Raw genomic sequence first — 13,135 nt, 5'->3', positions numbered from 1 at the left:
AGACCAGGGGTGAGTAAATTCTTTCTGAAGGTCCAGATAATAAATATTTTAGGCTTTTCAGGCTATACAGTCTCTGCTGCAACTATTTCAATTCTGTCCACATAGTATGAAAGCTGCCATAAACAATATGTAAACAATAAAACTCTATTTATAAACTCTATTTATAAAATAGTGGTCAACCACTATTCTAGACCATAAATGGCACTACTGAATAATAATGTTATATAATTATAAGTATTGATTAGGGGAAAATAGAAAACTTTTCAATTTAAACATGTCACTGTGCACATCACAAATCTAGCACCTCCTGCAATGACTGGGTTGTGAATAAAGTTAAAAAAAAAAAAACCTCAGTGTTATCAAAACTTTTATCAGAGGGGCTGGGAAATTTAGGGTAGAATGAGGTTTATTTATATGTTGATTGTGTTAGAATATTATTTCAAAATCATTGCGTATTAAAGCTGTGAGAAACAAGAGAAACCAAGCCACTCATTTTAGAGAATATTTGTTACAGGCAGAGCCAGCACTAAGCTCTGGGCTCCCAAACAGCCAGTACCAGTACCTTCTGAAATAAAAGCAATGAATAACTTTGTATGTAGAAACTGTTTGACTAGGAGCAAACAACAGGTCATTGCAACTTCTGAAAATCTTAACTATTAATAAGTCCAAAAGTTGTTAAAATACCTATCAGAAAAGAAATCCCAAGAGGGGATTAAATCATCCATTGATTGTTCTTCAAAAGTGCCACTGATCAAAGTCCAGTTCAAACAGCAAGTCCCAAACAGCTCATCTGTGACACAGTTGAATGGAAGAACACAAGGTAATAATTAATGGATTTCTCATCTAATAGTTATTTTAACAACTTGTACAGAGAAGAGTTAATCTTCAGGGTTTGGAATACAAAAGTGCTGGGAACACATGTGACAGAAAAAGTTATTATGGGACACCAATCTGTGTTCCCTTAAAAACTGATCCACTGGGACCTCTGTTCTTTCCAACCCAAAGGAGTGATTCTAATGATGAAGGTTTAGGCCAACCAGTTAAGAATAAGGTAACGGGGAGATAATTTGGGAACCACCTCAGATACATCCCACTGGTAAATATACACTTTTAAAGTATAAAAACCTGGGGCTTAGGTTGTGCCAGGTTCCAATCGTGACTCTCTCCCATGTTCACCACGAGAACCTGGGTACATTACTTAAAATCCTTGAAGACCTTTGGGGATCGTAGAACCTGCCTCCCAAGTTTGTGAGGATGAAATTAAATGAGATCATTTATAGAGCAAGCTTATGCACAGTACCTGAACCATACTAAGCACTAAAACTAAAACTGAAATTACCAGTTCCCATCCCTTGAATTTCTTTTTCCTAATTATCACAAATAAAAATAAACCATTAAGATTCATTCTCCCTAGTTATCATTTAAAATTTTAAATTATATTTCTTTCCACAGAACCCTAAAGCAGCTACCGATTATTTCCCAGTTCCTTTAAAATTCTTGATCTTTCCTTCAGTCTCACTAATATTTACCTAATTCAATGTTCAACATCCCACGTAACAGCCAATATATTGCCCCCAAACTGGCCTGTCATCAGCTCCTTTCATTGTATTCACTTAATTTTTGAGCTATCACTGAATCAGTGTCCCTGCCAGGAATGTCCTTTTCACCTTCTTTCATTTAAATTAGATAACCTCTCTTATTTAACTCACTTCACTTTTACTTTCTTTACAAGCCCTTCTAAGGAAACCCAGGTACATCAGAGCAATCTGTCCCCTTTCAATCACTCAAATACTGTATTTTTCTCTTTCAGATGACAGTATCCTCAATACTCTCACAATAAACCAACAAGTATTTACTAGGTACCTACTATGTGCAAGGGATTACAGAAACATTCTGTGAGGAGCACAAGGAAATATAAACATAAGACTAGGACCAGATCAGGGATTCTATAATCACAGCTGTTTATGAAATGCTTATCTGTGAGCTGCTGAAGCCCCCAAGGACACAGCTGTCAGAGTACGTTTCTTCTAGATCAGAGACAGATATAAGACTATTATGAATCCTGGTGATTTTTGAAGGAAAAAGGGTAACAGAAAGGAGAAACCTATCAGAACCACCTGAGAAGCTTTTTCAGATTAGACTTACCCAGTCCTACTCCCTACCTGTGGTATTAGGAGGGGGTGGAGGTGGGATGATGCAGCTACTACAGTGTGCAAAAGCTCCTAGATGAGTCTGATAACCTCTGCCCTCACACTTTGAGACTCATTGGCCTAGTTGTTTAAATTACTTAAACATGACATATTATTTTTGGTCATTTACAAACCTTTAGAATAAGGTTGAAATTTATTTTACTACTTAAGTGAAACCTGTAAGAACTGAATCTAAACAATCCAATAGTGACCTGTGCATTTCAGAACTCAGTCACTGCTGAGAAGCTTGGGCACAGTCCAATAAACAAAATGCATTTGCCACTATCACCTAACCTGTTGCTGTACAATAAAACCACTTCCTAATAGTCAAAAATAAAATTACCTGTAGCATTAAGACTACTGTTTTCACCACATTCCACTGGGATTTTCTGCCATCCACAATCACGGTAAATCCTCTAGCCTTACACTTTTCACTGAAATGAAACAAAATTACAGAGTATTAAAACAAGCTTCCTATTTTATTCTTAATAATCCTAAATAAAGTTTACAGTGTAATCATACATGGAGCAGCATTAATCTCAATTGACTTGGTTTGCACTGTCAATAAATGAATTCTTCAGTGTCCTTTCAGTTTTCTCAAGCAATTTATTTTTCTCATTTCAGGAAACACTGACAATTTATAAGCTAATTTGGTAAGAAAGTTACTCTAAAAGCATGTAAATTCAATGTCTTAAAAAGAGAAGAAATCAAAGCAACATTCAAATAGTCTCACTAGCCTCTCAATCTCTTCATCTGTAAAATGGGATCACAGTGAAGTAGGTAACTAATGACTGCCAAGTGTGGACGTACTTCTTGTCTCCCCTTCCTGCCAGAAGTGTAAGGTTGTGAAGTGATATTTCAAAACAGGTAGAAAATAAAGTAAGCTATTATTAAACCATTGGAAATAAGCTTCTTGGTATTCTTTTGGGGAAATTTAACGAGGTGAAGTAGCATTGGTGTATATAAGAATTCAAAGCTTGAATACACCATGTCTGACCCACCTCTGCTTTCACTTTTGCATTCTTAGGCACTTGACCAGCACAATATTATCCTGAGTGTTGGAAAATGTGTTATTGCTATATATTATATTCAATTATTCAAGTACCTACTAAACACTTCTCAGAAGCCTGCCCTAGTAAAATGCAACAACATGGAAAAACTCTATCCTATGACCAAAACTACATAGCTATATTATTATTATTTATTATTACTATTACTATTTGTTTTACTTATAAAATCAACAACATAAAGATCTCAACTGCCCTCCCTCTAATATAGTGGAAGAAACTGCAGCTTTGCTTAGCAGAGCAAGGATTTGTTAGTGAAAATTCTCTCCACACAAAGTTCTCCCAATTGCCTACATTATAGGATAGGTTAATAGCAGGCCCTTTCCTGAGATTTAAATCCAACAGTCCAGGGAATTTTACTAATCCTCCCTTATTCTCTCCAAACATTCACATTAACCTCAAGAGGATTATTGGAGAAAGATATCCAATTCTATTGAGAAACAGTAAGGTCACAAGAATGAGGATGATATTGCTAAAGATTTGGAAGAAGAATAGGTGACTCTGTAGGCAGGGACAGAAGCTGAGCTTCCAAAGAAAGCAGAGAACTGTTCAAGAGGTGAGGCAAAATGAAACATATGTCCATACAAAAAACCTGCAAACAGATATTCATAGCAGCATAATTCATAACAGCCAAAATCCAAAACAACTCGAATGTCCAACAATGGATGAATGGGGAAAAAAATGGGGTAATCCATTCAACAGAGTATTATTCAATCATAAAAAGAAATGAAGTACTGATATATGCTACAACATGGATAAACCTTGAAAACATGCTAAGTGAAAGAAGCCAGATTCAAAAGTCCGTATCGTATGATTCCATTTATATGAAATGTCCAGAATGGGTAAATCGATAGAGACAGAAAGCAGACTAGTGGCTGACAAGGGCTGGGAGGAGGGGAGAATGGGATGAGGAGGGACTACCAATGGGTATAGGTTTCTTTTTTGGGCTGATGGCAATGTTCTGGAATTTGAGAGTGATGGTCGCACAACCTTGTGAATATACTGAAAACCACTGAACTGTACACTTTAAAAAATGATGTTTATGATATGTGACTTATATCTTAATAAAAAAATGTTGAAGTATTCTATTTTTGGATTTTGCATTACAAAATAAAGGATCCACTAAGCATTCGTGGGGGTAAGGCAATAATACAGTGATCTCTTCTGCATCAGCAACAGCACATAAAGACTTGCTGGGGGAAACAAATCTGACATCTAACTGCTAGTTGTGGGATCAGGTAAGGAGAAGACCACCCTGACTTACGGAGGATACAAGCCAAAGAAAGACAAGCCTAGTAGAGTTACTGTCAGTGAGTGGTCTTCAGAGAAGTGGCAGCAACTCAGGGACTCTACCAGTGCAGTGTGGAAATTTGCAGGAAGGGGAGCTAAGATACATGGAGCTGCCCAGTGGAGGGCCTTTGCTGGTTGGGACTAGAGCCCAAGAGAAGTAAGTCATCCCCATAATTTGGCACCTGCAACTATGAGGTACAGGTTACACAACCATTTTGTTAAACAAGTAAGTTTTACACAAACGAGACATCTATCTTTCAAAGCACACTAAATTAATCTGTATATTAAGACAAAGAAAGTAATGAAGCTTGCAAATACCATCTGCAGTGATCTTAAGGGCATAAAATACTCTAAATGTATCTTTTAGAGTACTTAAAAACACCCTTGATCATAATTTTCTCACATTTTACTAAGATAGATAAAGAAAATACACACAATTCAAAGATACTACATATTTGAAGATTGTAAGATCAAGTGATCTTTCAACTACTTGAAAGGAATAGTTTGTTTGCTTATTTAATTTTAGCTGTGCCACACGGCATGTGGGATCTTAGTTTCCCGACCAGGGATTGAACCCATGCCCCTGCATTGAAAGTGTGGATTCTTAACCACTGGACCACCAGGGAAGTCCCTTTTTTAAAAAAATTGCAATCCTACAAGTGGAGTAATGGTTTAAACTGTTTTTTACAAGAACATACTTCGATTTAGAAGCATATTATGTCCCTTATAAAGGGTGTGTAGCTGCAGTGCTATATTAGTAAATTCCTATACTACTATTAACATTTTATAATTTTAAGACCACTAACCAAAAAAAAAAAAATCTATTAACACCCCACTTCCTTGTTCTTACTCCATTAGAGCCTTTCAAGGGTGATGTGGCTAAGTTAAAACAGCTATTAAAGGTGGAGCAGGTCCTTAATAAGCTCACTCACTTTGGCTAGAAAAAGACTGTCAATGGATTTTCTGCAGCTCTTCACTAATTTCTTTGATTACGACTAAGGGCTCCTTCTTTCCATTCAGAGAGCTCTGCTTATACTTACTTAATGGCACTAATTTTACTTATGCTTTTATTATAATTGCTTGTTTATAATTCATCTTCATTAGATAATATGCTTCCAGAAAGCAAGGATATTATTGTCTTAATGATATGTTGGCAGCTTCCAGCTTTTAATACAGAGGGCCTCTACAAATGTTAGAAGACGCAGATCATATCACTCCTCGGTAGGAATGTAACAATGGCCTTCCTTCTCATTCAGAATTGAAGTCCTTACCATGGCCTAGGAGGTCCTCTAAGTGCTGACTGCAGCCCCTCTGAGGGCTCTCCCAGAACCCTCCTTCTCTCAAACTGCTCCACCCACACTACCCTCCCTACTGATTGCACAACACACTGAGCCTGCTCCTGACTCAGGGCCTTTCCACTTACTGCTCCCTCTGTCTAAGATACTCTTTCTTAAATGCTCTTTCATCAGCTATGTGTATAGCCTGGCCCTCACTACACAGAGCTATGAAGAAACTTAAGTAAGATAAAGAGCAGAAACCCATATCCACTGACTATTGATTACTAAGTATCAATATGAGGTACTGCACAGGATTATGAAAAAATATGTATTATACAACACAGTTTCTCCCTTCAAAAAGCTTAAGATCATTTAGAAAGGTGAAAAGGTAAAATAAAAGTATTTTAATTAGTGTCTACTTTACACTCACTGATGTCACCCTTTTAATGTTACTAGGGAAACATATATCTTTGAAATTTTTTTAATGTAAAACTTAAATAATAAATGTAAAAATTCAAGAATTACCATTAAACACATTATGATTAAATGCCTAAGAGTCAGAAACGGCAAGTGCTGTAAGTCTGGAGAACAGCTGGAAGACTCTGGGAAGTACCGACATAAAGGAGCTAATGAAACTTAACATAAAAGGATACAGAGCAAGAGGAATATAAGCAAAGGTACCACTTATTAATTTGGGTAAGTTTCTTAAATTTCTCTGCCCTCATTTTTTCACCTATGTAATAGGGATAATAATATTGTTATTTTGAAGACTGAGTTAATACAAGTGCTATAAAACTAAGTGCCTTGCATGATAAGCGCTCAAGAAATATGAAATGAAAGGGTTAAGTCAAATCACACAATGTCTTGGCATAGCAGTTAAGAAGGCTGAAAGACTGTCCCTGAGAGCACACACTAGTCTTTCTTGCCTTCACAATGCACGGTGTACAATGTCTGCACTTGGTAGCAACAAAATAAATGACCATTGAATTAAATTCATTGTGTGGAAAGGAGAGGAGGTCCTAGAAAACTGAGAAGGATGATAGAACTGTTGTTTTGGTGAAATTTATCTTGTCCTTGTGTACAAACTGGGGAGAGACTGGAGATAGAGAAATTAGCTTGGCTATTGCTGTACTAGTCCAGCTTGACAACCCAGCCATCCCTCGACGTGAACTTAAGCACATGAAAAGGGAACAGAGGCGACAGGAAATTTAAAAATACGTGGTAAAGAAAGGAAATGTTAGCTTAGCTGTCACATTTTAAAATGGACATTATAAGTTTTCAATACATATTCGTTGAATGAATGAAGTAAATATTAAAAAATCACTCATCAACAGCATAAAGCATGTTCAGAGCATTTAACTACAGTGCTTTGAAGTAACTCTAAGATCAACACAATTATACCGTCATTTGCCAGAAGTGCATTTGCTGAGGAGAAAGGAAGGCACTGCCTTAAACTTTCTTAGAAGCATGTCCCATAAAAAAACAAAAATAAAGAAGAGCCATCCCAATATGTACAAAGTAGATAACGAACAAGAATCTGCTGTATAAAAAATAAATTAAAAAAAAAGAAGAGCCATCCCAGTCACACTCTCACAGACTATACTGAACCAATCAGTGTTATATTCATATTCAAATTACCTTCTAAGTGCTCTGCAGAGTCCTGTAAGCTCCAAGGAGGCTCCTTAAAAGCGGGTGAGGGGGCACTGCAGTGGAAGTGGAATTTGAGAAGGTGGGGATGAGCAGAAATGGCTGTGGGCCTACACTTCTAGCTCTTTTATAAATTTAGTTTCTCTGTAAGATTTTCTTTGAATAAAAATGTCCACAGATAAATTTTTTTAAATTCTGAATGTACAGAATATATGCCCCATAGAATTCTGGCAGTAACAAAACTACTTGTATGGGATTCAAATGATATTTCACCATACACAGCTGTTATATCTCCTTTCACAATATATTTTAAGTCGTTTCTATGACTTTATTGCTAAGTCTGGTTGGTTCCTTCAATATCCACATAACAAACACCTAAGGTCTCCAAATCATTTTTATTGGCCTTGTAAATATGGAGATAAATGAAACATGGCTCTGCACTCTAATATCAGACTGATTTAACAGTAAACTCTATGACATCAAGCAGAAGTGAATAGGAAAAGCTGCCTAAAAGGGCTCCTTACAAAGATAACAATGACAAAGAAGGTTGGGAAACACTGATGCATATGTTTTGCCACATGTTTTTAAAAAGCTGGTAGTCTCAATATCTTATAATCATACTTTGTGTAATAGTACTGACACAAATTTCATTTTATACTTTGAATGTGAATATGCTTCTGACTTAAAGTTTTGAAATATATAAAGAAATGATATGAGATAAAGATCTACTTGTGAGGTTTTGTTTAGTGCTAATCTCAATATTTACTTTTTTAACGAAAAGATTTGCAGATTAATTTATATATCTTTTCTTCATCTCCATAAGGTAATCTTGAATTTGATTCTGCTTTCTGAGTCATGGACTCATAATTTCTAATCATGTTGTTTATGTCTAAAGTGTACAGCAATCGCTGGTATAACAAAAGAAAAACTCCATTTACCTCTCCTAAAATTTAACACTCAGGTTGGCCCAGCTGTGTCAGTCTATGTTATTTTTTATTAAAAACCCTTTGTAGAAAATGGGGCAGTAATGGTTAGTCCTGAACTCCACACAGACCTGGACATGAGAAGTTACCTGAACATAAACTTAGTATTCAGGTCAGGTTACAATTAACCTGAACTTCTCCTTTCTTCTCAGCCCTCTGCTCAAGAGTCAGAAACCAAAAACAAGCTTAGGACCAAGCTGTGTGTAAAGGAATCAGGAAATGACCCCATTTTCAACTGTACTGGGTTACCCATTTAAAATAAGTATGTATCATACCTTGCTCCTGGTCATGAAACTAAGCATAAAATATGGGTAAGAACTGAATAGTTTCTTTCCATTTTTAAATAACTTTTAAAAAGCTGTTACTATATTCAGAATGTTAACGTTTTCACTGCAATGAAAGACTACTTTTGGACATCTCCTATAAAGAAGAGGCCGCATTAGCTAGCTACACTGCTGGAGCTGTCTGGAGACATTCACAGTAGGGAGGAGTTAAGCTTTAACAGCAGAGTCTGGGAGAAACAAGTCACACCAAAAAAAATGCAGACATACTAAAAAAGGAAAAACCTTCTAGACCCAAGCTGAGACTGATCTGACAGGGTAAACTTAAAAACAGTTCTGGGAAAAAAAAAAAACAAAACAGTTCTGGGATGGAAAGAGGGGTGGATAAACACATAGATACGTGATAAAGTATTACAACATTAGTTGCAGGCTTCTAAGTGATGGGCATAATGGTGTTTACTCCACTATTCCTTCAACTTTTTTGTGTATTTGAAATCTCTCATAATACAATTTAAAAGCAGTTTTAATGGCAGGCATTCTGAAGGAGAAAAATCAGTTTTTAAGGCTGCACCTAATAAACTACTGTCCAGAGTTGGAATGAAGAGCTCAAAAACCCTCTAGCTCTCTAATGAAATGGCAAGCGCTGATATAAAGCTGCCAACTAAGTTTTTAAATGCCAAAGTTATAGGAGGTTGATCCAAGAAAGCAGAAGGCTAAAAAGTCATGGCGTTCACAAATATTTGAGACGGTCAAACTTTAGCAGAACAATTATCAAAAATAAAGTATCCAGGTATCTATTTTGTCTTGCTAAATTAAGTTCTTTCATCTTGCTTCAACTTACATCTTCTCTATTAGCTGGCAGGTAGGTATGTGTAGCTCTGCAGAAACTGATTCATAATTTACACTGAAATAGTACCATATGTATATCTATATAAGAAAGAAAGAGAGAGAGAACGTTTAAATAGTGTAGGCTATTTTGCCCTCCATTGTACTTCCTGTTTGCACACCCAGAGTGAGCAGACAGGCTGCATGAGTGAAACGGGTCATTTACCCTACAGTGTGAGCATCCTGGCAGGCTGATCCTGATTCTAGTATATACAAGCGTGCATTTTCTTATCACAAACCTAACCACAAGCCGACGGTGTCTTCCAGAACTCAGCCTCAATGACTGACATGTTCCAATGCTGGAAGAAAATCTAGCATGTTCACGGAAAAATAGTTCATAAGTCTCTAATTCTTCCTTAGGCATTTTTCAAGGGTAATTTTGACTATCAGTAATTTTTGCATTACATTTTAACTTCAGAACCTCACCCCACATAAGATGCAACTACACTGTACTCTATTCATCTGAAGTATGAGGAGCTCTGGACTGGTGTCAGGAACTGCAGATTCTAATCCCAGCTCTACTGCTAATTAGCTGTGTGATCTTTGGCAAGTAACTAACTTCCAAGTCTCAATTCCCTCAACTGTAAAATCAGGCAGTTGATTCAGATGGTCTCTAAGTTCCCTGAACACTTTTAACCATCTATGAATCCATGAATATTTTTTCATAATTTGTTAGTTATATGTTTAGCTAGTGTCATTTACCTAAAAAGCAGTTCGTTATCTAATGATGAAGAATACAAATTGGCAATCAGCAGCTCAGAGAATTAGCAAGGCTATTCAGTACTAATACACTGTGAAGTCTGATAACTTTCTTTTCCAGAAAGTAAAGACTGAAAATTTTCACTTTAAGACCTCTATTTTCCCAATATTGAAAAAACATTCAGCAACAGAATCATTATACACCAATACTGGAAGCAGATGTGATTTAGAACAAGTCAGTTGTTCTAAAATGTAATTTTAACCCTGTATTCTTCAAGGTGGTTTAAAATGAAATAATCTATTATGTCAATAATGCAAATATAGGAAAAGGATACAAAGAATTGTTTGCTCTGACTAAAATGTTTAAAATTCACTATTTCGAGCTTAAGAGCATTATGTAAAAGATAGTTTTGTTCCTTTTACCACCCCTATATTTTACAAACACACACAAAACAATCTGCCCTCATTCCTGCACTTTGCTGCAGTGGGTTGCAAATGTGACTGCATATTAGAATTATCCAGGGAGCTTAAAGAATTTTTTTTAAAGTCTGATGAGCAGTCCTCCCAAAAACAATTGGATCAGACTCTCTGGAGGTGGACCCACAAGCATTAAAACTTTGGAAAAAATCTCCAGATGATTCTAATGTGCAGTCAGATTTCAGTCCCCAAATATCACATATGGGAAAGGAAGCTGGGGAGGGGGCTTCTCTGTTCTTGTTGTTGAAATGATGGGTAGGCTCAAGCAAATACAAAGGTTTAAGTTTTGTCTTCACCAAAGAAATATAAAAATTAAAAATCCAATGATCTTTGGATTAAAATATAAACATATTTTGCATTTTTTTTAAATAAAAATGTTTTAAACTCCAAATAGCTTTCATTCAATAGATTAAAACATACAGATGTATTTATATCTATTTAGTGAAATAGCTACCTAAACACAAGAGCTTTCTACTGAATTCATTTTTCTAAGTTTTCTTAAATTACATGGTATACAGACAGATGCTCAATCTTTGCATTCCTTAAAAGTTGACAGTATATACATTTTAGAAATCAGTATCATTTAGTGCATCAAGAATATAAAATGTCTTTATTTTATCTGCTATGGCATCATATATTATTGATTCTTGTGTTTTCAATTATAATTTCACTGCTAATAAAAGCAGATAAGATAGCAAAGTATACTTTAACAATAGCAGGAATCATTCGTAAGTAAATGAAAACATATTGAAATTTAAGAAAAGACACCTTTAGAGTCACCTTGGAATGCTGAGTAGGTAGTCTAAGGTGACACTCAGCTCGTCCATATTTGTCTGTTCCAGGCATAATGGAATTGTCAGAATGAGGCCGCTTCGTCTGTCCTTTCCTCCTATTAAAGAAAAAAATATATAAATTTAACATGTAAGAGATTTTAAAGCACTAAATGAATTAAATATATTTGCATCCAATGTTACTACAACAATTACAAGTTTAAGACATCAGTAAAAAACAATCTAATGGCTGTTTATTTTATATATTGTAAATGTTTATAGTAGTACAGCAAAATTATATAAAATTTAGAAAAAATAAGAGGAAAAAAATTCACCAATGAAATATTCACTTAAACATAGCAATTCTCATTTTGTTTAATTTCTTCCATTTAGTCTGCTTCTGATTGTAATCAATTCATCAAACACCTATTGTGTGCCTAGTACAGTAAACATTTGCAAGTAAAACAACAAATTTCTTATCAACCTAGGAAGAAAAACTTTAAGTCGTAAGAAATAACAGTATGAAATATGACAGATAATTTGTTAGGATGTGTTGTACAAAATATATAAAATATTATAAAAAGGGATTTAGAAAATGGAGAAAATGATAAGAGCTGTAATAAATGTAAAAAACTTCATAGAAAAGTAAAACTTAAGAAAAATGAATAGAATTTATAAACCAAGTCAAAAGAGCATTCCGTGATGAGGAATGATCTGAGTTAACTCACAAAGGTCAGACAGGCATTCTTTTTGTTCATGAGGCAATAAAGGGAAAGCCCTGTCCAGCTGAGAAGAGTGCACGGGACCTGGATATAGAATTCTGAAAGCCAGGAACTGGAACGCACTTACATTTCATGGATGTTCAAGTTCTCTTCGATTTTCCATAAGCATTAAAATATAACTAGTACTTTTATACACACACAGCTTCTTTGAAAGCTCCCCACATGATTGATTTTCACACTGAAGTCCATCTTTTGATCCAACTGACATTTATGGCAATTTTAGAAACTTAAAAGCCAGCAAACACTAAAGCAAACAATTTTATATGATCTCTATCACCAAAAACTTAAAGGACTGAATTGAAAAAAAATGATTCCTATGAATAACATGGATGCAATTCACAAGGTACCAACCATAAATGATCTTTTATCAGATTAACCATGTAAATTACTGATAGTCAACCACTTTGTTTAATCTCAATAAATGGCAATTTCAAATGGTTCAACTTAATCGATAATCAATAGTGACTTCAACTGCAAATGTTGTTTTGTTTAGAATACAAGTTTTATTTTTTTTTAATAGACTGCAACCATGGTTTTCAAACTGTATCCCCTGAATGATTTTGTTGGTTTGAGAAGTTTTTCTCTATTATTAAAAAAGTTTGAAAATTACTGGTTGAAATAATTAACGGTCAATAGCAAGTCAAGAGGAATTGGGTTCAGAGAAGTCTCATTTTCTCCTCAAAAATCGCTAAGCCCTGCATTAAACCAAACTGCAAAAAGGTTCATATCTGAACTTCAGCACTCTGACCCACTGTGAAATTGTCTGCAGAGCACAGGTCTAACATACA

The 13,135-nt window shown here is 35.4% G+C and overlaps 1 protein-coding gene across 7 annotated transcripts in view; it reads right to left on the bottom strand.

Annotated features, from left to right (window-relative positions):
- SESTD1 (SEC14 and spectrin domain containing 1) overlaps window positions 1–13,135 on the bottom strand; it is a 142,537-nt gene that overhangs the window by 79,237 nt on the left and 50,165 nt on the right. For 5 of the 7 annotated variants that reach the window (XM_032637610.1, XM_032637614.1, XM_032637611.1 and 2 more), the window contains 2 exons: window positions 11,576–11,684; window positions 2,533–2,623 (listed from right to left, as the gene is read on the bottom strand). In XM_032637610.1, coding sequence (XP_032493501.1) covers window positions 2,533–2,623; window positions 11,576–11,684 — 200 coding nt within the window. Of the gene's footprint in view, window positions 1–2,532; window positions 2,624–11,563; window positions 11,685–13,135 lie in introns of those variants that run through there. The other 2 variants (XM_032637615.1, XM_032637616.1) reach the window with 2 other exon arrangements.

The sequence above is a fragment of the Phocoena sinus genome, chromosome 7 (assembly GCF_008692025.1).
Source record: "Phocoena sinus isolate mPhoSin1 chromosome 7, mPhoSin1.pri, whole genome shotgun sequence".
Classification (NCBI taxonomy): Eukaryota; Metazoa; Chordata; class Mammalia; order Artiodactyla; family Phocoenidae; genus Phocoena; species Phocoena sinus.
This window is presented reverse-complemented; position numbering and strand designations above follow the sequence as displayed.